Below are 25694 nucleotides of genomic sequence, written 5' to 3'. Positions count from 1 at the left end.
AGTTCTAAGAAAGAAGCTTTGTTCATGGAATCTACGTTTAGGTTTAGGCACAGATAAAGAGTGGGGGGGAATTATTGATAGTGTTTTAAACTAGACGAGTGTTTGTGAAAGTTTGGCAAGGGGGGGGACCATAGATTGAAGCTCAGTCAAACACTTTCCATGAAAATAACGATATAACAGAGACAAACTCGCAACATCTCTTCTGTGAGAGAGGTTGCAGCAAAGAGAAAAGGACATCTCCCACCAGGCCACGAAGTCTATTTTGAACCCTGTCAAGTCTTTTCTAGCAGCTCCTGCTCATATGTGGCAACAGTATTCCATACTTGGACATATCTGGCTCTTATATAGATAGAGAATTGCATCAGCAGTGAGATATCTACTGGATCGATAGAAGGATCCGACCATTTTTCCAGTGGCCTTGGCAACAGATTTGATGTACGTATTCCATTTAAAATCAGGAGTAAAGGTCAAGCCCAAAAGCCTGTCAAAACTTGAGGCATCCCCAAGACGAAAGCCATTCATTTTAATTGATGCCAGATGGGGATCAGAACGTTGATGATGTAAAGATAGAAGCTTGGTTTTAGGTGCATTAAAAGTAACCAGCCACTCCTTTCCCCATTGTACAATGTATTTTTTGGTACTGTGCTAAAAGGATATTATTTTGAAAGCTGTTCTTAACATGGGGAGGTGTTTTGTAACTCTTCTGTGCTTCCACCTTACAATAAAAAATATTGTGAAACTTTAATTTAACCTGAAAAAATATTTAAAAATAGCGTGGTACCAAAAATGCATAAGCACCAAATTTTGGTTTAATTTTACAGTATTCTTCTCAAATGCATACGATGGCAGATGGCATCTTGCTATTTTTATAGTTGTTTTTTTTTTTCCAGTTTAAATTCAAGTTTCACGATAGCTTTTTTTTTTTTTTTTTTTTTTTTTTTTTTTAAATTGTAAGGTGGAAGTACAGAATAGTTACAAAACACCCTTACCTCCTCACTAAGAATGTTTTTTTTTTTTAAATAACATATTATTCAGCACGGCACCAAAAATACATAAGTATCCAAAATTTCATTTTTATTGGTCAATGTTTTTAATTTTAAATTATAAAATAAAATGGTATTTTTTAATTTATCGACCTCTCTGCATTCACCTCTAATTTGTCGACTTTTAAAAGTTTTCCGGTACACTGAGAACGAATATCGCATTTATTTTTTGCGCAAACGCGCAGTTATACATATTTGAAGACATTCAGTATCCAACGTAATCACTATTGTTTTTGCTGGCGGCCATCTTGTTTCCCATTTAGGAAAAAAACGCCAAAAACAGCCAAAAGAGCCAAAACGTGGCCCAAAAACATTTTTCGGCTTCAATGCCGAAATGACCCCCCCCCCCCACCTCACCGGATATTTTTCCGCTTCTCGATATAAAAACGGATATTAATTTTTTCACTTTCTTACTAAAATGCGCGCATGCGCGTAGTCACTTGACGTTTCACAAGGTGCATGAATACATGGCGGACATTTTAAATGACAAGAAATATTTTTCATAAAATAAAGTTTTCGCCTCATTTAAGAGTAAAAATATTGCTGTCAGTAAGTTTCCACGAGCGGTTTACAAAAGCATATGTTCTTCGTTCTTTTTTGGGGGAGGGGGTTATTCTAATATAGAACTTGTGTACTTTAACAGGTGCTTCTGCAGTTGAACCATTTTTCCAATATGCTTTTGTAAACAGCCCGTGAAAACTTTTTAGCTCAATTAAAAGGGGTTAATACCAAGCAAACCGTAAATTTGCGACTGATTTGATTATCAGATTTGTGGCCTGCAACATCGAATACCCCTCAAAAAAAAAAAAAAAAAAAAACAAATTAGTGGTACTCAGTACTGGTTAGTGGTTGATGTTCTGTTGTAACGAAAAAAGGTAAAAGGTAACCTTTCAATTTATTTTAACAAATATTACTCTAAATACTGTTTTTAATTTGTGGTCTTTTCTTTATGTTCTTTCCTTTCGCTCAAGATTTCTTGGTTGGAATTAACCTCTTTCAACTCCAATAAACCTTACCTTTTTTTTGCGCCAATGCCAGTGGTGGAGAGGGAGGATTCCAATTACATGTGGTAAAGTTAGCTTCTTTTGGCGATTTTTCGTTATTGAAAAACAAGATGGCCGCCATTAAAAATGATAGTGATTACGTTGGATACTGAATGTCTTCAAATAGTGATAACTGCGTGTTTGCGCAAAAAAATAAATGCGATATTCGTTTTCAGCGTATCCGAAAACCTATAAAAGTCGACAAATTAGAAGTGAACGCGGAGGGGTCGGTAAACTAAAAATTTACCAATAAAAAATATTTAATAATTTTAAAACTTCATCTTGCATTATTTTTTTTTAATTTGTTAAACAAAATGGTTAATTTTAATCACATTTAATCACATGCTTACAATTTCAATTTTAAAGTTTGTGAAACAAAACATGTAAAAAAAAAAAACTTCTGCTAAGATACCGGTGTCGACCTTTAAGAGTCCCTTTTAGTAATTACCTGGTTCGAGAATATTTGTACAACTAAACGGCAAATTTGCCACTTGCCTTTGGTAGCATTTATTTACACCTTTTCTGTCATTCTATTCGAAGTTAACAACTTGGCACTTTATTCAAAGGGGATAGATTCTCCCTCAACACCGGTGACAGAGTACCATACCATGTAAACCCACCTTTTCCGAACTTAGAACGCGGCTGGATTTTCGGACCCCATTTTTGTACCATAACTTTCTAAATAATATTATTTCAGCGCGGTACAATAAGTGCATAAATACCTTTACCATACTTTTTTTTTTTTTCCTTTATCGCAAAAATACAAAGTTTACACGGGGGAAGTGCTCGCTCTTTTATAACTACTGTCAAAGATTTAAATGAGATAAAACGTTTTTTGTTTATGACCAATATTCTAAAAGACTTTTTTTTCAATAAATTGTTATATTTCATTTTTATTCTTAATCGAAAAACACGCTCAAGAAGTACGTCTTTTTTTTTTTTAAAAACTTCATAATAATAGTGAAAAAGAAATGGTAACAGCTACAAATGTATTCGGTCGGAAATCAGAAAAGTTATTTGTATTACCTTGGAGTTTGTGTAACAAAAGACCGAGGGCCGTTCCACAAGTGAGGGTGGCCAAAAACCATTGGCTTGAAAAAGATCGGTGATTAAACGTATACAACAAACGCCGGCCATCGTTGGACATTTTTCGTTTATTCGGAATGAATAATTGGCGCCAATCAACAGTTGTCTCCCTTTGAGAGAGCATAAGAAAAAAACATTTTTGCTTTTGTACGCGTTTTATAGTCGAAAAATTCAACAAAAGGCGCTGTCTATAACTCGTCGTTAATCTGAGGGGGATAACTCCGTTTTACTAAGGGATTCATTTTTTTGTGCTTGTTTGCTAGGTGTATCAGAAGTCGCCATTAAAAATGTGTGATAAGAACTTGAATAATTCACTCACTATATTTCGAAGCTTATAACTACTTGAAAAATGTAATTCAAACCCTATTTTTTTTTCAATTAAAGGAGCAAAGACTAAATTAAAAAAAAAAAATAACAAGTTTAATAGCAAATTATGCAATATTTGTTTTTTTTTTTTAAATCGGTTTTCTTTAAAAAGATTTAAAGAAAATCACCGAAATTTTACTTACTTCGATTATAAAAATATATATAAATTCCCCCCAAATCACTTACCTATAAAAAATACTATTCAATGGGTAGTTCCATTGTTCATTGTTGTGAATTTATCCATACTTATACTTATATTCCGCGTCCTTTTTAAATAAAATACTTTTTTAAACAAGGATTCCTAAAAAAAAAAAAATGCGAACTCAGATGTTTTTCACTCTCTCGACGGTGGCAATCTTTCTAGGGCAATTGCTCTTGACATATCTAAAGCCTTTGATAGGGTACGGCATAAAGGTTTACTTCATAAGATCTCTAGCTATGGTATAGCTGGAAAAGTCTTTTTAATTATTAAATCATTTCTTTCTGATAGGTTCATAAGAGTAGTAGTTGAGGGGCAAAAATCAGAAGCTCACAGTATTAATGCCGGTGTCCCTCAGGGATCCATCCTGGGCCCAACTCTTTTCCTGATCTACATTAATGATCTTCCAAATCATATCCTTACATCATTTGTAGACATTTATGCTGACGACACTACCATTTATGGTACCACATCTAAGACAGTAAACGAGCAAGTACTCTCCAATTCTCTCTCCTCTGATCTTGAGCATGTAGTACAATGGGGAAAGGAGTGGCTGGTTACTTTTAATGCATCTAAAACCAAGCTTCTCTCTTTACATCATCAACATTTTAATCCACATTTGTCATCAATTGAAATGAATGGCTCTCGTCTTCAGGAGGCCTCAAGTTTTGACAAGCTTCTGGGCTTGACCATTACTCCTGATCTTAAATGGAGCACGTATATCAAATCTGTTGCCAAGGCCGCTGGAAAAATGGTGGGATCTTTCTATCGATCCAGTAGATATCTCACTGCTGATGCTATTCTCTATCTATATAAGAGCCAGGTACGTCCAAGGATGGAATACTGTTGCCACATCTGGGCAGGAGCTGCTAGAAAGGACTTGTCCTGCCTTGATAGAGTTCAAAATAGACTTCGTAGCCTCGTAGGAGATGTCCTTTTCTCCTCCTTACTACCTCTATCTCACAGAAGAGATGTTGCGAGTTTGTCTCTGATGTATCGTTATTTTCATGGAAAGTGTTCAACTGAGCTTCAATCTATGGTCCCCCCTCGCCAAACTTTCACAAGAAACACTCGTCTAGCTGTAAACACTATCAATAATTTCCCCCACTCTTTATCTGTGCCTAAACCTAAACATAGATTCCATGAACAAAGCTTCTTTCTTAGAACTGCACGCCTGTGGAATTGTCTTCCGTTTTCCTGCTTTCCGGCTGACTACAATATGGTTGTGTTCAAGTCTAAGGTTCTTGATGAGCCGTTCCATATAAGTTATTAAATTTACCAAATTTTCATTACTAATGATTACTATATTGACCAACTTCTACTGTACACTCTTTAACCCTTATCCTTGAGTGGCCTCTGGGCCTTGATAATGTGGTGATGCCTTTGTAAAAAAAAAAAAAAAAAAAAAAGAAGACAAATGTCTGATTTTCTTCAACTTTATCTTCCAGTGACTTCGAAGCACCACAATTAATGTCTCTTTCTATTGCGTGCTGTAAACCAAAATTAGTATTTTGGGGCCACCTTAGGTGAAAAATGAACACATTCACTTATCAGTTTGTGCCGTTAAACAAAAACCGCACTCTACCGATTTGTTTTTATTCTCTTAATGAAATACATGAGTTTTTGATTAATATATTTTATTTCTACTTTATCGAGTGATTTTTTTTTAAATATCTAAAAAGAGAAAACATTGAATGAAATAGAAAAATTTGTTGTCAGCGTCCAATATTTACTTAACAATCTAAGCATAACATTAGCATTCACTTAAAAAAAATCAACGTGGTTTTAAAAAAAAACAGTTTTACACTTTGGACTTTACAGGTAAATTTGAACAAAACTATTCTTTTTTTTGTTTTAATTTAGAATATTTTATTTATTGATCTTTTATCTTGAATTTGTGATATATAAAACTTTGGTGAGTAAATTAATTATTTAAATTTTAATAAACATTTCAAAATGAGGAGGGTGAATTTAAAAAAAAACGTTTGTCTAAAATATTATATTCGGTTTATTGGAAAGAACATAAAATTTCACATTGACCCTGCAAATATCGTAAAAATTGAACCAATAGAAAAATTTTGATAGATTTTTAAAGTTTAAAAATTGAAAAAAATTTAACCCGTAAAATTCAATTAATTTCATATGTAAGAAAAATGGCTGCATGAAGGCACGCTGGCACTCTGTAAAAACACTTTTTTTTTTAAAAATAAAAAATAATATTTCTATTATTTTTTTAAACAACTTTAATAGTTTATTTTGTAAGTATATTCCATAAAGAAAATAAACAACCCACTTTAAAAAGAGAAATGACGAGTTTTTATATTTTATTCACAGTTTTGTGTTGGGGTGTCAAAAATTTTCCAAAAATTCTGATACACCTACTTGTTTTCTATCAGAGCGAAACTCGAAATATTGAATTTCAAGCAAAACTAAAGGTACCTACTTATCATGATGCAGTGATAAGCATATCTAAAAATTACGAAAGATGATAAGGTAGAAAATCAATTAATAATGAAAACAGTTATTAAAGACGATTAGCGGAAATTGAATTTTACTAAATTGGCCTAAGATTTCAGAAAATAATACCACCCTTGTTACGAGTCAAACTTTCCGGATTCTTTTTTTTTTTTTAGCAAAAATCAATGTTCGCTAATCGTCTTCAAAAACTTATTTTTGTAAATAATTAATTTTCTAATTTATCGTTTTTCGTAATTTTTGAATATGTTCATTACTGCGACATTAAGTAGATAACATTAGTTTTACTCGAAATTTAGTATTCGATTTTCTAATTTTGTTTTAATAATGAAGAAGAACATTTTTTTTATACAAGAATTTAGGATGCGTGAAAGCAACGCAACTTTGAGGAATCTGAAAGAAATACTTTCAGGTAATATATCATTAGCCATAGCTATTGGTGGTTGAAAAGGTTTCTTGTAATTATTGAGGGAAACAAGCTTAGTCTTGGCAGTATAGAATGTGACCATCCATCTTTGCCCTTGCAACATTTTTGCAGAGCATATTGTATCTAATCGACACCAGTGAGTCCTTTCTGGTCTCCATTGAAAAGTGCTATCATTGCCTTAGAACCATTGGTTTCTACAACACCCAGCATTTACTTTGGTCGAGAGAATGCTTTTGAACAGTCTTTTATTGTCTTTTTTCTTTTGATGATTCGACTTCTGCCCAATCACCAACACTCTGGACACCAAATCACATTCTGTAAAGGCATGCAGAAACAATAGGTCATTGCAAACTGCTTCAGCATGCATCTGTTTGAGAACCTTAATATTATAGACGTATGATGTAACCTTGTAAGAACAGAGAGTGCAGTACATTTGGAAACATCTGTAAGAAACAGCAAAAGAACAAGAAGATCTGTGTTTTCTGCAATAACGCTTGTCGGTCATAAAACAGACATACTGATGGCTGCCTTTGCAATCCCAACATTAGCATCTCTTTCTGCTTGAATAACATCACATCCTTTCTATTTCATTTGTTCCATGATCAGCAGGATAAGTGCCTGCTTGTTTTCTCCATTCGAGAAGAAGTTGTCGTTTTTCCCAGAAAATAATTTGGTGGTCTTGGAGGTCATTACCAGTTCATCCTTTTTTGTTCATCCATTTTTTTCAGTTAAAGTGTTTTGAACTCTGTCGATGCAATATGATTTCATTAATGAATCTAAATCACACTCACCAGTCTCCGTCAAAATGTACGATCACTGAAGTTACTCCACTTGGTCCCGAAAAGCAGGTTCATCCTTCATGATCTTGGCAACAATCTGACGTGTGAGACACTGATCCATCAGCAGATGGCCACGAAATGCTCGTTGCATTGCCTTTCTGCTCATCATGTGTACACCGGCAGTTTCACCAAATACTGTCTCCATGATCTCCTTGAGTCCAGTGCCATCCATTAAAGTCCCAATGGCACCCAACACATTCATGAAGGTATGGAAGATGCCAAGCAACAGTATCACATCTCTAATAGGACGACAATCTTTAATAACATTCATGATTTCAGACGTCTTCCAAAATAGTATAAAATAATAACCAGACTTTCCAATTTGATAAAAGTACCATTATAGCATATTTTTTATGGGGTGGTCGAACGTTCTGGCATTAGATAGATAATTGAATGTTGAATTTAAAAGAAATAAATAAAAATACAGAACTCACCAAGATTCCCCCACCACCACCGCCACCCAACATACCCTTTAAATATCGGCATAAAACAAGACTGACTGGCTAGCATCCCTCCTTTTTACGCTATGAATTCAAGAAAACTAAATCAAAGTCCGCGAACCCAAAGCTAAGAAATTTTTCTATCCGTAACTTTTGAAGTCTACTAATCTAAAAACACTAACATCTGTTTTATTTTTTCCTTATTCCAGCTTTGACTTTAATCCTGAATATTTGTCTTGCTTTCTTTTATTAATCTTTTTTTCCTTCTCTAAATCTTTTTTGTCAAATATACTATTATTAACCAATACTTTTTTATTATATTTAAAACGAGAAAAAATAAGTCTCCCATGAAATTGAACATTTCCCAAATTATACCTGCATATTATTTGGACTCAAAAATACCGGATTTTTTTTTCTCTCTAAAGTATGCATTAGTTCTAGCTAGTCTAAACTTAATACGTAACCCTAAAGGTATTACTTCTTAACCAGTTTTTTAAACAAGTTAAAATAACCAGACTTTCCAATTTGATAAAAGTTCCATTATAACATATTTATTGTGGGGTAGAGCTGGAATGCTCGAACATTCTAGCTCGAGGAAGATAAAGGCAAAAAGTATCCATGCATTAATATGGGAGGGGAGACTATCTTAAAGTACTGTCCTAAGCTGGGAATGGGGCAACGGACTTATACTAAGTAGATATTAATAAGTCCTCGACTTTTTTTTCCATTTTTTTTTAATGGAGAGTAGATAATGCATGTGGATGTGTTATCGGCAGCTCCAGTAACTCTCGCTTCTCCTTTTTGTCCTTCAGTCCTCATTTCCAATGAATGATTTTTCTGACAAAGGGTGAAGAAAAAGCTGCTTTCCAGGTCGGTAGTACTTTGTGAAGAGTAGCCTGAGATGTCGGAAAATTTCTATTTCTATGTCTGTCCTTGTGGTCATGTCACTAGTAAGGGTGCTGGAGGTAAACTTTTCATCTGGGCTGATGTTATCCGCCTGATAGTTAGGGACCCGAACCTTGGATTAACCACTAAGGAGGCTGTCCTATCAGCAGGTGCAAAGTACCGGGACTGCTGTATTGCCATTCGATGCCACTCGAAAGATAATACTGACCGATTCTATGTGAAAAGAAACGAGGGGGTAGAAAACTTGTAAGTATTGCAGACTGTATAGAAGATGCAAAAATAGATTTTGCAAAAATACACACTCCAGAACACAGAAAGGTTAGAAAGAAAGAAAGAAAAATACTGTCAAGATGAACAATACAGGAAACAGTGAAACCAGAAAAAAGACAAATAAGAATGATAAGAGAAGAGAACCACAAGAACACCTGGCTAAGAAAAGGACATTTGAACAGAGAAACAGAATCGCTACTGACTGCTGCACACAACATAATTAGAACTCATTAATGCATCTAAAACCAAGCTTTTATCTTTACATCATCAACGCTCTGATCCCCATCTGGCATCCATTGAAATGAATGGCTCTCGTCTTGGGGAGGTCTCATGTTTTGACAAGCTTCTTGGCTTGACCTTTACTCCTGATCTTAAATGGAACACATACATTAAATCCGTTGCCAAGGTCGCTGGAAAAATGGTTGGATCCTTCTATCGATCCAGTAGATATCTCACTGCTGATGCAATTCTCTATCTATATAAGAGCCGGGTACATCCAAGGATGGAGTACTGTTGCCACATCTGGGCAGGAGCTGCTAGAAAGGACTTATCCTGCCTTGATAGAGTTCAAAATAGACTTTGTAGCCTCGTAGGGGATGTCCTTTTCTCTTCCCTACAACCTCTTTCTCACAGAAGAGATGTTGCGAGTTTGTCTCTGCTTTATCGTTATTTTCATGGAAAGTGCTCGGATGAGCTCCATTCTATGATTCCCCCCTTGCCAAACTTTCACAAGAAACACCTGTCTAGCAGAAAACACTATCACTAATTTCCCCCACTCTTTATCTGTGCCTAAACTTAAACGTAGGTTCCATGAGCAAAGCTTCTTTCTTAGAACTGCACGCCTATGGAATTGTCTTCCGTTTTCCTGCTTTCCGGCTGACTACAATATGGTTATGTTCAAGTCTAACGTAAACAAGTTTTTGATGAGCCGTTCCATATAAGTTAACAGATTTACCGAATCTCCATTACTAATTGTTACTATATTGTCCAATTTCTACTGTACACTCTTTAACCCTTATCCTCGAGTGACCTCTTGGCCTTGATAATGTGGTGATGCCTATGTAAAAAAAAAAAAAAACTACAATAGATAAAACCCAGGAAAACAATAAATGTATACTCTATGGCCAAAGAGACAAAATAGTAAACCACATAATAAGTGAATGCAGCAAACCAGTCCCAAAAAGAGTACAACTGCATAGAGAAAATGGTACACCAGGAACTATGCAAAGGTCTGTCTTTTAAACATGCAGACAAATGGTACAGGCATAAACCAGTACTAGAAAATGAAAATCATACAATCCTGGTACATGTATAAATCACAATATCCTTTGGGACATGCAGGTAAATTCATCCAAGCAAGAAGCCCGGATGTCATAATAATAAGAAGGGAAAAAAACTTCCAAACTATTTGCTGGCTAAGCTCTAAACACTTTTGTCGCACTCTGCAATCACTTGTGCCCCCACGACGTGTGCACCCTCGACAAACCCGACAGGCTGCTAAATCCCACCCCCACACTGTAGAGATCCCTAGATGTAAAAGATCTTTTTACTCCAATAGTTTCTTCCCCAGAACCGCTAGACTCTGGAATTCCATTCCAGGTCCCTGCTTCCCCAACAGTACTGACGTGCAGAAGTTCAAGTGTAACGTGAACCGACACCTTGCTGCCCAAATCCCTACATAGTATCCCAGTAGTTGTTGCCCCTGATAGTAGCCCCCTACACCAAAGTGGCAATTTGCCTTGTTTGGGGTGAAAATGTAATAAAAAAAAAAAAAAAAAAAAAAAATTAGTACAAACCTGATTTTGTACAGCAAGCAGTGTTTGTGTCAGGCAAGAATAATAAAGAAAGATAAAAATGGTCACTGTATTTACTGTATAGGCTGGCAATCTAAAAGTAAGGGTTTGTTAGTTAGTGGTAACTTTAAAAAATATTTTTTATAAGGTGATCACCACTTATCAAGGCCCAGAAGCCACTCGGGAATAAGAGTTATTGCGTGTACAGTATGATAGTGTTGCGATTTGATAAAGTTTCTTACTTCAGGGGGCAGTTCATCAGGAATTTGTTTATGCTGGACTTGAAGACATCCAGGTTGTAGTCAGGTGAGAAACAGGCAAACGGAACAGAGGCGTGCACTTCTAAGAAAGAAGCTTTGTTCATGGAATCTACCTTTTGGTTTTGGCACAGATAAAGAGTGGGGAAAATTACTGACAGTGGTTTCAGCTACACGGGTATTTTTTGTGAAAGATTGGCGAGGGGGGACCAGAGATTGGAGCTCAGACGAGCACTTGCCATGGAAATAACGATAAAACAAAGACAGGCTTGCAACGTCTCTCCTATGGGAAAGAGGTTGCAGGGAAGAGAAAAGGGCATCCCACACTCAGCCACAAAGTCTATTTTGTACTCTGTCAAGGCAGGATAGGCTATTTTTAGCAGCTCCTGCCCAGATGTGGAAACAGTACTCCATCCTTGGACGTACTTGGCTTTTATATAGATAGAGAATTGCATCAGCAGTAAGATATCTTCTGGAGCGGTAGAAGGATCCTATCATTTTTCCAGCGACCTTGGCAATAGACTTGATGTACGTGTTCCATTTCAGGTCAGGACTAAAGGTCAAGTCCAGAAGCTTATCAAAACATGGAGCTTCCGTAGTTGAGAGCCATCCATTTCAATTGATGCCAGATGGGGATCAGTGTTGATGATGTAAAGATAGGAGCTTGGTTTTAGATGCATTAAAAGTAACCAGCCACCTCTTCCCTCACTGTACCATGCGCTCGAGATCAGAGGAGACAGAATCAGAGAGAACTTTGTCATTTACGGCCTTTGATGTGTTGCCATAGATGGTCGTGTCATTAGCATAGATGTCAACGAATAATTTATGTGTTTAGGGAGATCATTGATGTATATCAGGAAGAGAGTTGGGCCCAGGATGGACCCCTGAGGGACTCCAGCATTAATACTGCAGGCCTCTGATTTCTGCCCATCAATCACTATTCTTATGAGCCTATTAGAGAGAAATGATTTAATAATTGAGAAAACATTTCCAGTTATACTGTAGCTGGAAATCTGGTGAAGTAGGCCCTTATGCCATACTTATCGAAGGCTTTTGATATGTCAAGAGCAATTGCCCTAGAGAGGAAACCTTTGTCGAGAGATTCACTAATCCTATGAGATATAACCGTTAGTACATCTGCTGTAGATCTAGCAGAACGGAAACCATATTGCATGCCACTAAGAAGGTTATTTCTGTTGAGGTGGTTGACTACTTCTCTATTTAATATGGATTCCAACAACTTATTCATGACACACAGGAAACTTATTAGTCTGTACTGAGAGGGAGATGACTTATCAGCTGGTTACTGTTAATGGGAAGATAGTTAGAGCCCTTGTTGATACCGGCTGTCACTACAAGTATTGCCGACTCTTGGAATAGAGCCAGTAATATTAGAGCAGTAGATGGCTGATAGATGGGGTGTTGTGAAGAGGCCAATCCCAAGATTGTGGTGAGGAATATGCCGTTGCAACTCAGAGTGATTGTGCTGAATAGGCTTATTGTGGGAATCAATGTGGTATTGGGCCTAAGTGTGAGAAACCGACTGGGAGGAGTTACACTTGCCAGGTGAAGTTTGGCAATCAGTGTGTACTGAGACTTACAAGAAGTGCAACCAGTGGGGGGGGGGGTAGTGGCATATTGGTAATGTGCGCATAGGCAAGTGTAAGGTTATTAGTATTTACTTTTCTGTTTATGAGTATTTATTATGTTTTTTTTTTTTTTTACATAGGCATCACCACATTATCAAGGCCCAGAGGCCACTCAAGGATAAGGGTTAAAGAGTGTACAGTAGAAATTGGACAATATAGTAATCATTAGTAATAAAAATTTGGTAAATTTGATAACTTATATGGAACTGCTCATCAAGAACTTATTTACTTTAGACTTGAACACAACCATATTGTAGTCAGCCGGAAAGCAGGAAAACGAAAGACAATTCCACAGGCGTGCAGTTCTAAGAAAGAAGCTTTGTTCATGGAATCTACGATTAGGTTTAGGCACAGATAAAGAGTGGGGGGAATTATTGATAGTGTTTACAGCTAGACGAGTGTTTCTTGTGAAAGTTTGGCGAGGGGGGACCATAGATTGAAGCTCAGTCGAACACTTTCCATGAAAATAACGATACATCAGAGACAAACTCGCAACATCTCTTCTGTGAGATAGAGATTGCAAGGAGGAGAAAAGGACATCTCCTATGAGGCTACAAAGTCTATTTTGAACTCTTTCAAGGCAGGACAAGTCCTTTCTAGCAGCTCCTGCCCAGATGTGGCAACAGTATTCCATCCTTGGACGTACCTGGCTCTTATATAGATAGAGAATAGCATCAGCAGTGAGATATTTACCGAATCGATAGAAAGATCCCACCATTTTTCCAGTGGCCTTGGCAACAGATTTGATGTACGTGTTCCATTTAAGATCAGGAGTAATGGTCAAGCCCAGAAGCTTGTCAAAACTTGAGGCCTCCTGAAGACGAGAGCCATTCATTTCAATTGATGCCAGATGTGGATTAGAATGTTGATGATGTAAAGAGAGAAGCTTGGTTTTAGATGCATTAAAAGTAACTAGCCACTCCTTTCCCCATGGTACTACGTGCTCAAGATCAGAGGAGAGAGAATTGGTGAGAACTTGGTCGTTTACTGTCTTAGATGTGCTACCATAAATGGTAGTGTCGTCAGCATAAATGTCTACAAATGATGTAAGGATGTGATTTGGAAGATCATTAATGTAGATCAGGAAAAGAGTTGGGCCCAGGATGGACCCCTGAGGGACACCGGCATTAATACTGTGAGCTTCTGATTTTTGCCCCTCAACTACTACTCTTATGAACCTATCAGAAAGAAATGATTTAATAATTGAGAAGACATTTCCAGCTATACCATAGCTAGCGATCTTATGAAGTAAACCTTTATGCCACACCCTATCAAAGGCCTTAGATATGTCAAGAGCAATTGCCCTAGAAAGATTGCCATCGTCGAGAGATTTGCTAATCCTATGCGATATAACTGTAAGCACATCTGCTGTAGATCTAGCAGAACGGAAACCATATTGAGTGTCACTAAGAAGGTTATTTTTGTTGAGATGGTTGATTACTTCTGTATTTAACACAGATTCTGGCAACTTACTCATGACGCACAGGAGACTTATTGGCCTGTACTGAGAGGGGGATGAGCGATCACCTGAATTCTTAAATAAATGTTTATATTTGGTTTATTTTTTTTTAACTGGGGAGATAAGATTTTTGGTGTATATACCTATTTTTGCCTAATACGTACTTATGTCAAAGAGTTTTCTTGTTAATTTATTTGGAACTGATATTTTCACCTGTGTATTTTTATGTACAAGTACCAGGATAACATTAGAAGTTTGTAAAATTAAAATTAAATTATATCTATATTTTAAAGTAGATGACGACCCTCAGCTATTCCTCCTAAAGATGTGATTCTACTTTTTTCAAATGATTATGTGTGAACATCGAGAAAAGAAATATTTTATAATTAATTAGTTTCGCATATGAATTAAACATAAAATGATCCTCCATTTTCGGGCCATCATAACTTTTTAGGGTAGTTAACTTTTTTTTTTTTTTTAACTGACTGGCAAAATCGTAAAACCAGATGAAAACGCCTTAAAAAATAAAAAGCACAGAATTTATCTCCCATAGCAAAAATATGCTCCAGTTTAGCAGAATTTTTCTTTCACTGACCAAGGACAGGCTAGATTAAGTATAATATCAGAACAAGTACTACACTTTAACGTAAGCATTGATTCACGACTGGGACAGATTACGATAAAAGAAAGGTTTATAAGTGATATAAATTTTTTTTTAAGATTATGACATTAATCCTTTGGAGTTAGTATCTATTTAGTGTTACACATGAAATCTGAAGAAAACACTTAAAATGCGTAAATATGTTAGTATAATCGAAAGATTTCTAAGATGGCGGCATGATTGAAACATAGTTGGTTATTAGCTGAGACTCCACATCTACTTTTAAATATAGATATGATTTATTTTTAATTTACCAAAGTTCTTAATGTTTTCCCTTTATGCATTGCTTCCAAGATTTTCATAAATTCATAAGATTTTTGCCTATATCTTTCACTCCTGCTATTTTTTCCATATTTAACCAATTTTACCATTTTTACTCGTGCCAATTTTTCCATGGCATTTTTATTGATACAATTTGTACATAAATTTACTCGGGGGGGGGGGTATCAACTTAAAATATCTCTAAAATATTGATAAATTTAATTTTAGTCATAACTCTAAAAGTAGATTTTGTTTCCATTGTGGACAGATTGCTGAAACAATCTTTCACTTGGTGCTTTTATCACTAAGTGAAAGATTCTTATGGAATATTGAGATAACCTACCCCACTACCAAGAACAATCTATGCATCATTATTAAGACAAATGTGCCTATTAATCCAAGATAGTTAGAAAATCTATAATTATTGATTTCTTTTAATGAAACTTTTGGGACTTACTCAGGAAAAAGAATACGATTATTTTTAAACATTTCTTTTTAAATACAACTTTAAATAGCTATTTGAGAAATAGTTTAACAGTTATAAGTTTTCAAATTTCCATAAATTTCCATAAATTGATTCAATTAATTTCAAAGTACTAGGTTTGAAGAATTTCAAACGAAAAATCCAAACATTAATTATTTTAGAGGAGATATACCCAGTGACCTGACTGGACAGAGCCAAGGTGCCAGCACTAAAAAAAAAATGTCTCCAGAACGCTTTCATGCTCAAATGTGGACTCTCTGAGAGGTTCCATATAAACTTTTACTAAGTAAGTCTGAAAACAAATTTAAACATTTAGGTGTAAGATTCCTTCAGTGCAGGCCTTTAGTCTTTAGAAAAAGATTTTTTTATCTGATATGACAACTGTTAGCAGATGTTGACTCTAGGGATGTTTTTCTCATGCAAATCCATGAATCGAGAAAAAAAAAAGCCAAAATTAAAAAAAAATCTACAAGTTTTGACATCCAAATTACTTTTTAAATTACCTAATTCTGAATTTTTCTTTAATAATTACTATAAAAAAATATTTATATAAAATGATTAGAAAAAGGTCAAATTTAAAGCCAAATTTGAAGTGAGGCCAAACAGAAATTTTGAAGGCCAAACTGTTTTTAAAACGGCCAAATTCACGAAATTTGGCCTTAAAAAAGCCAACAACCCTGGGCCTTGCGTTTTACGAAGGCAGTAATTTGAAAGGGAGATAACTCTCATCGTCATAACCGAGACAGTGGAACTCTTTAATGTCTAAAAGTAAAAACGGAACGTAAACATCGTGGCATCTTTTTTTTTTACGTTATTTTGTGGAATTGTGTTAAGTTATCAAAATGACGAGCCATAGTCATGGCCATAGTCATAATATAATGCCAGATCTCATATGTAGCAGCGTCAGTGTTGATCTGAACAACGGCGGACACACGGGAGGAGTAGGAGGTAAAGTTAAAAACAGTTATTAAATATTAAATAAATACTTGGTGTAAATACTAAAAACAAATTGGTTCGGTGAGAAAATGCTAATTTTCTTGTTTTTTTTTTTTTTTTTGTGAGGGTGGATGGGAGATACAGGGCATTTTATAGCATATTTATCAAAACGAAAAAGTGGTAATAAATGTCTGCCTGTTTCTTTCGTTTTTTTTCTCTCGCTCACATGCCTCTATTCCGAATTCGTAGCAGTGGGCCGACATCAATGGAACCCCACTTTATTTTACTCAAACGAACATAACGTTTTTTTTTTTTTTTTTTTAAAAAGTTCAACCTGTTTCAAACTGATATAAATTATTGCACAATAAAAATAATTTGTACTAGTGCAGAGAGTGCTGATCCGGACGTAAATAATAACGTTATTATTTAAAAAGCCATTCTTAACATGGGGAGGGGAGGGTGTTTTGTACCTATTCTGTACTTTAACCTTACAATTGTATAAAAAAACATATCGTAAAACTTTAATTAAACGTGGGAATACGATTTTTTGGTACAAAACACCCTCCCCTCCCCATGGTAAGAATGGCTTTTTAAATAATAACATTATTTCAGCACGGATCACTCTCTGCATGAGTATCATAAAAATTAATACAAATAATACTTAATAAGTGAAAGGCTCATTTCTGCCGGAAATGAAATGGCATATAATCTCACACTTACGAAAAATATTTTTATTTAATTTAATATTTTTATAATTCGCAATGTTAAATTATTTTAATAACATGCAAACATTCTTTGACTTTACAGATAGATTTTCTGAAAATTTCAATTAAATTGGTAATGTAGAAATATGGTTCTATAGACTTTGAACGAACACTATCTGCACTAGCACCAAATAATTAAAACAAAAATCGTTTTTCTTATTTTGAATTATTTAATCAAGTAAAATTGCACTTTTTTTTTCACTAAATCAAAAAAATATTCGAACAAATTTGAAGGTTCTTACTTTTGTATGGAATTTTTACTTGATTAAATAATTCGAAATAAGAAATTGGAATTTAACTTGTAAATACTTTGAAAAAAAACAAAAAAAAACGCTGTAACATATCAATGGTTCTCATTTTTTTTCTTTCGAATTATTTAATCGGTACTAGTGCACTTATTGATCCGTGCTGAAATAATAACGTTATTATTTAAAAAGCCATTCTTAACATGGGACGGGGAGGGTGTTTTGTACCTATTGTTATATTCGCATATCCCTGCATATTTACGAATAATCCAGAAAGCAGCAGCAGCAGCGGCTGCGACGCTAAGACAAAGACGTTCGTCGATGCAACACAAATGAACACAATAAATACACATGACAACTTCAAATCCCATTTCTTTAGATACACACATCATTAGAATAGCTCGCACACCACTTCAACCAAGAAAACCACCAGATAAGGCTGCACAACAAAAGAGAAAACCAAAATGTAAAACACAAGTATTGCAGTAAACGCAACTTAGACAGCCTATTAATACAAATAAATATTACACAAAACATTGCAACAATTCAACACCAACTAAGTTACATTCACAACTTTTTCAGCTTTAAATCAATATAACACATGCATATATACACCAAACAGACGATTCCCCACAACGCATTAAGGCACAATAAACAAACACAAAATAGCAAAATATAAACTAATTATCAATTTGCCCTTTGTCTTCAACTACGTCCGCGACACCATTATAAAAACAGTAGCCATCGCGACAAAAGGTTAGTTAACCAGAGTCACAGCAAATCTACAGCATGAGATAGTTATCGGCTCCATCGGATCCCTTCCCGACGTTAAATCCACTCTCGCGCACATCATCCTTACAAACTTTGAACACTTTGTTTATTTTTACTTTCTTTTTACTAAAGATTAATTTTTATAAATAAACGATTAAGAAATCATTTAAAATTTAAATATTGTTTGTCTGGTTCCTTCTCGCCACCATACGCTTATTCATAATATAACACTATTCTGTATTTCAACCTTACAATTAAATAAAAAAAAAAATATAAAACTTTAATTAAACTTGCATATACGATTTAAAAAATAGCGCGGATCAGTAAGTGCATTAGCACCTTAAAGTTTTTCTTTCGAATTATTTAATCGAATAAAAATTTAATGCGAAGATCCATGAGAATCTTCACATTTGCTAGAATAACTTTAAATTTACAGTTAATTTTTTTATGTAAACTACAACTCACCTTCACATGTCGACTTTTATAAGTTTTCGGGTATGCTGACAACGAATATCATGGTTAAATGTGAGACTGATAAGTCGTTTACCAGATATGAAAACATATGATATCCAACGTAAAAGCTAATGTAATCCCTGGCAGCCATTTTGTTTTCACAACTGAGCAGTTATACGCATGCAAGCAACTGAAGCAGATGACAAAGCAACTTACAGGTAGTTTTATGTGTGAGTGCACAAAACCTCCAATAAAAGATTAATAAATACAAAATTGATCCAAAAAATAACTTTTCATGAGTTGTTTACAAAAACATTTTTATTTTTCGTTTTATTTTTTTTGCCCCCCCTCATGTAAACAGAATTTTTGCGTCTAGCTGAATCCATTGTGAAAAATTTCCCCCGCTCTTTATCTGTGCCTAAATCAAAACGTGGATTCCATGAACAAAGCTTAGAACTGCACGCCTGTGGAACTGTTGTTCCGTCTGCCTGCTTCCCACCGGACTACAACTTTGATGTGTTCAAGTCCAACGTTAACAAATTCCTAATGAACCGCCCCCTTAAGTAAATACCTCATCAGATCTCCACACTAACGTACTGTACTTGCAATAACCCTTATCCCTCAGACAGGAGTAAATAGTCCACTAAAGGACATATAGGATTAATACGCCCTGGTAGCTGATTGGTCAGTGTGTGGCCGAATCAATCAGCAAGGGGGTATTAATCCACGAGAAAATAGTCTGTTATGGTAACTGCTATAAACCATTTTTTTTTTCAACCCCCTAAAAGGTGTTTATTCTGAATGCCGTTCTTAACATGGGGAGGTTGGGGGTGTTTATTCCAAAAGCCATTTTTTACACGCATGAGCATTACTAATTCCACGATTGTGAAAAAAATGGCTGCCAGGGATTACATTATTAGCTTTTACATTGGATAAATAGTTTCATATCTTGTAAACTACTTATCAGCCCAAAATTTTACTATGATATTCGTTGTCAGCATACCTGAAAACCTTTAAAAGTCGACATTTTGAACATGAAAGGTGAGTTGTACCTATTTACTATGCCTCCCCACGGGACAGAGTTAGACACCAGGGTCGTTTTTTAACGTGGAGAAAAGGTACAAAAATAAAAATTGTCTCAGTCGTGAAGGATTTCTCCTCCACCGAAAGAGAACAAGAAATAGAAGTGCAGCATCTGAAGAACAGATACTACACTTTGATCTTTTTATTTATTTGCTTCCCCACTGAGCAAATTAGGCAGGAGGCCGTTTTTAATGTGGAGATAGGGGGAAGGGGGAGGGAAAGGGGGAATCCAGCTCCCGAGAGGTGGGGTGACCAAGGTCAGATATGTGGGGTTGGCCCCACATATGGTCTTTGCTAGTCATAGCTGGTCTTTGCTAGTCATAGCTTTGCAGCATCTGTCGGAACAGATACTACACTTTGATCTTGACCAAAAGGCCAAGAAACGTGAGTTGTAGTCAATGTAAAAAAATACCAAATTCAGTGATCAAGTAAAATAAAATGGAATTTTTTATTTTATTAAATAATTCGAAATAAGAAAAACGATTTCTTGGGTACTCATGCACTTATTGATCCGTGCTGAAATAATAACGTTATTATTTAAAAAGCCATTCTTAACATGGGGAGGGTGTTTTGTACCTATTCTGTACTTTAACCTTACAATTGAATAAAAAAAACCCCATAAAACTCTAATTAAACTTGGAAATACGATTTAAAAAATAGCACGGATCAGTAAGTGCGTTAGCATCTAATTTTAGTTTTAATTTAATTATTTTTATCGTGCAATAATTTATATCAGTTTTAAATCTGTTAAACTTAAAATAAAAAGCATTATCAATATCGCATCAATATTTAATGTAAATTGGTACGAAGATTATGTCTTAGTGAAGGAATACAGGCATGCAGAATGAAATGGAAATAAACGAAACTTTGAGTCACGAAACACGAGTTAGTAAAACACGAACAGGAAATGCAAAATTTAGGGAAAACAAAATTTTATCACAAAATATTTTTATACAAGAAATAAGAATATAAAAGTTATTTTTAATTAGTAAATGCTCATAGACATCAAACACGTTGAGTAAAAATGTTCATAGTGTATACGTGTAAAAAATGTTCATAGTGTATACGTGTAAAAAATGTTCATAGTGTATATGTGTAAAAAATGTTCATAGTGTATACGTGTAAAAAATGTTCATAGTGTATACGTGTAAAAAATGTTCATAGTGTATACGTGTAAAAAATGTTCATAGTGTATACGTGTAAAAAATGTTCATAGTGTATATGTGTAAAAAATGTTCATAGTGTATACGTGTAAAAAATGTTCATAGTGTATACGTGTAAAAAATGTTCATAGTGTATACGTGTAAAAAATGTTCATAGTGTATACGTGTAAAAAATGTTCATAGTGTATACGTGTAAAAAATGTTCATAGTGTATATGTGTAAAAAATGTTCATAGTGTATACGTGTAAAAAATGTTCATAGTGTATATGTGTAAAAAATGTTCATAGTGTATACGTGTAAAAAATGTTCATAGTGTATACGTGTAAAAAATGTTCATAGTGTATATGTGTAAAAAATGTTCATAGTGTATACGTGTAAAAAATGTTCATAGTGTATACGTGTAAAAAATGTTCATAGTGTATACGTGTAAAAAATGTTCATAGTGTATATGTGTAAAAAATGTTCATAGTGTATACGTGTAAAAAATGTTCATAGTGTATACGTGTAAAAAATGTTCATAGTGTATACGTGTAAAAAATGTTCATAGTGTATACGTGTAAAAAATGTTCATAGTGTATATGTGTAAAAAATGTTCATAGTGTATACGTGTAAAAAATGTTCATAGTGTATACGTGTAAAAAATGTTCATAGTGTATACGTGTAAAAAATGTTCATAGTGTATATGTGTAAAAAATGTTCATAGTGTATACGTGTAAAAAATGTTCATAGTGTATACGTGTAAAAAATGTTCATAGTGTATACGTGTAAAAAATGTTCATAGTGTATACGTGTAAAAAATGTTCATAGTGTATACGTGTAAAAAATGTTCATAGTGTATATGTGTAAAAAATGTTCATAGTGTATACGTGTAAAAAATGTTCATAGTGTATATGTGTAAAAAATGTTCATAGTGTATACGTGTAAAAAATGTTCATAGTGTATACGTGTAAAAAATGTTCATAGTGTATACGTGTAAAAAATGTTCATAGTGTATATGTGTAAAAAATGTTCATAGTGTATACGTGTAAAAAATGTTCATAGTGTATATGTGTAAAAAATGTTCATAGTGTATACGTGTAAAAAATGTTCATAGTGTATACGTGTAAAAAATGTTCATAGTGTATACGTGTAAAAAATGTTCATAGTGTATACGTGTAAAAAATGTTCATAGTGTATACGTGTAAAAAATGTTCATAGTGTATATGTGTAAAAAATGTTCATAGTGTATACGTGTAAAAAATGTTCATAGTGTATATGTGTAAAAAATGTTCATAGTGTATACGTGTAAAAAATGTTCATAGTGTATACGTGTAAAAAATGTTCATAGTGTATACGTGTAAAAAATGTTCATAGTGTATATGTGTAAAAAGTCAGATTTAACCTGAAAAATCATGTAATTACTAAGCAGAGGCGATGTCAAGATGAGTCTTGTGCTAGTCCAGCATTTTGTAAATGCTCAGCTTCTTTCTAGGCACGGCTAAAATGGAAGGAGAGAATAAGTATTTTTTGACAAAGTCTCTTTTTAAAAATTTACCAAAAATCAAGTAATTATCCAATCAATATGAAATTTTCACCGATTATTAAGTCAAGAATGAACTTTATAAAGGTGTACTTTTTTTTCATAATTAATATTTATATATATTTTGCCTACAAATGTTCATAGTGTATACGTGTAAAAAATGTTCATAGTGTATACGTGTAAAAAATGTTCATAGTGTATACGTGTAAAAAATGTTCATAGTGTATACGTGTAAAAAATGTTCATAGTGTATACGTGTAAAAAATGTTCATAGTGTATACGTGTAAAAAATGTTCATAGTGTATACGTGTAAAAAATGTTCATAGTGTATACGTGTAAAAAAATGTTCATAGTGTATACGTGTAAAAAATGTTCATAGTGTATACGTGTAAAAAAATGTTCATAGTGTATACGTGTAAAAAATGTTCATAGTGTATACGTGTAAAAAATGTTCATAGTGTATACGTGTAAAAAATGTTCATAGTGTATACGTGTAAAAAATGTTCATAGTGTATACGTGTAAAAAATGTTCATAGTGTATACGTGTAAAAAATGTTCATAGTGTATACGTGTAAAAAATGTTCATAGTGTATACGTGTAAAAAATGTTCATAGTGTATACGTGTAAAAAATGTTCATAGTGTATACGTGTAAAAAATGTTCATAGTGTATACGTGTAAAAAAATGTTCATAGTGTATACGTGTAAAAAATGTTCATAGTGTATACGTGTAAAAAAATGTTCATAGTGTATACGTGTAAAAAATGTTCATAGTGTATACGTGTAAAAAAATGTTCATAGTGTATACGTGTAAAAAAATGTTCATAGTGTATACGTGTAAAAAATGTTCATAGTGTATACGTGTAAAAAATGTTCATAGTGTATACGTGTAAAAAATGTTCATAGTGTATACGTGTAAAAAATGTTCATAGTGTATACGTGTAAAAAATGTTCATAGTGTATACGTGTAAAAAATGTTCATAGTGTATACGTGTAAAAAATGTTCATAGTGTATACGTGTAAAAAATGTTCATAGTGTATACGTGTAAAAAATGTTCATAGTGTATACGTGTAAAAAATGTTCACAGTGTATACGTGTAGAAAATGTTCACAGTGTATACGTGTAGAAACTGTTCACAGTGTATACGTGTAGAAACTGTTCACAGTGTATACGTGTAGAAACTGTTCACAGTGTATACGTGTAGAAACTGTTCACAGTGTATACGTGTAGAAACTGTTCACAGTGTATACGTGTAGAAACTGTTCACAGTGTATACGTGTAGAAACTGTTCACAGTGTATACGTGTAGAAACTGTTCACAGTGTATACGTGTAGAAACTGTTCACAGTGTATACGTGTAAAAAATGTTCACAGTGTATATGTGTAGAAAATGTCAGATTTAACCTGAAAAATCATGTAATTGCTAAGCAGAGGCGATGTCAAGATGAGTCTTGTGCTAGTCCAGCATTTTGTAAATGCTCAGCTTCTTTCTAGAAGAGAATAAGTATTTTTTGACAAAGTCTCTTTTTAAATATTTACCAAAAATCAAGTAATAATCCAATCAATATGAAATTTTCACCGATTATTAAGTCAAGAATGAACTTTATAAAGGTGTACTTTTTTTTCATAATCGATATTTATATACATATTTTGCTTACAACCCCCCCTCTTTATTTTTGGTTAACTGAACAAAATATATTGTATTGTGGGGGAGGGTGCAGATTGTAGATACAACAACAACAAAAAAGACAACTGAACACATATCAAATTTTAAGGTTGAACATCCAAATTTTAAATGTTTTCAATTTTTCATCCATTGAAAGTTTTGAAGTGTGAAATTCGTTGAATATGTAAATTTTAGCAGATGAGCAAAAAAAAAAAAATATGCATATATTTTCATTATTTTTTTTATAAAAAACACTACTTTTAAATCTTTGAAAAATAAATTAATAATTTTCTTTTAGTGAGCCCAATATTGCTTATGTACCATTAAATAGGAAATGCTTCAAAAATCGATAAATAACTGTACATTTTGCTAAAAATACGATAATATATTTTGGCAATTTGCTGTTGTGTGATATTACCTCGCCTATGGTAGACCATAAGGCCTACAAACAGTTGTTCGTATTTATTTTTGCTGTGACTTGCGCTTGACTTAGTTTAAAGTGTGGGGGACTTTTGCAGGTACCACATTCTCTCGTTCAGAAACACTTGGTCTTGATCGTAAGGCAGGGTCAACACAACCAAGCATGATACTAGATGCAGGAGTTGTCTCCAATGCATATGGCGCCTAGCATTCCCAAAATGGTCACCCATCTGGTACTGGCCAATCTCATTGTTGCTTAACTTTGGGGGTTATGAAGACAACAAATATGTATTGCTTATGAAAAAAGAATTAAACCCTTATAAAGTTGATTCTTCACTTAATCGTCAAAACAAGCGCTAAAAATATGTGGCAATCTACAGGAATACATGATTTCATTTATCCATGCAGATGCTACCATAGTTTCTTCCAAACTATCATTAAATTTTTTATTTTTTTAAAATTTTGCGACATGAAATCTATAGAGTGAGATACAAGATGGAATTATTTGAAATTCAGGTGCTTATGTTATGATATTTTTGGCATATTCTTATAGAAAATATTCGTAAATCTTATTTAGACAATAAAAAATTGATTCAAAAACCTTTTAAAAAATATATAAATGACAGTTAATGATGTTTTTTTTTGGGGGGGGTTTAGAATTCTATTAAAAATAGAAAAAGTTTTATATTATTCGGCTTTTCATATGATAAAATTTAGGTTTTTATCTTTCTGGAAAAAAAATGTTGTTCAAGAATAATGGATTTTAATAGATTTCTCTCTCTTCCGGAACTCTCTTCCGTTGGCCTGTTTCCCACCTGACTACAACCTGGATGTCTTCAAATCCAACATAAACAAATTCCTGATGAATCGCCCCCTTAAGCAAGACACTTTATCAAATTTCCAATACTAACGATTACTATGATAGTATCCCATTTATTACTGTACACACAATAACCCTTATCCCTGAGTGGATTCTGGACCTTGATAAGTGGTGACTACCTTGTAAAAAAAAAAAAAA

The 25694-nt window shown here is 34.0% G+C and overlaps 2 protein-coding genes across 2 annotated transcripts in view; one reads left to right on the top strand and one right to left on the bottom strand.

The window, feature by feature from the left end:
- LOC145240045 (uncharacterized) overlaps positions 1-3347 on the bottom strand; it is a 35237-nt gene extending 31890 nt beyond the window's left edge. The window contains exon 1 of the mRNA XM_080103637.1: positions 3113-3347. Coding sequence (XP_079959763.1) covers positions 3113-3296 — 184 coding nt within the window. The 5' untranslated portion in view covers positions 3297-3347. The remainder of the gene's footprint in view (positions 1-3112) is intronic.
- A 13046-nt stretch (positions 3348-16393) lies between these two features.
- LOC145240043 (zinc transporter 6-like) overlaps positions 16394-25694 on the top strand; it is an 88577-nt gene continuing 79276 nt past the window's right edge. Inside the window, exon 1 of the mRNA XM_080103631.1 lies at positions 16394-16606. Within this exon, the coding sequence (XP_079959757.1) occupies positions 16501-16606 (106 nt within the window). The 5' untranslated portion in view covers positions 16394-16500. The remainder of the gene's footprint in view (positions 16607-25694) is intronic.

This window comes from Euprymna scolopes, chromosome 19 (assembly GCF_053919585.1).
Source record: "Euprymna scolopes isolate OS-2025 chromosome 19, ASM5391958v1, whole genome shotgun sequence".
Lineage (NCBI taxonomy): Eukaryota > Metazoa > Mollusca > Cephalopoda > Sepiida > Sepiolidae > Euprymna > Euprymna scolopes.
This window is presented reverse-complemented; position numbering and strand designations above follow the sequence as displayed.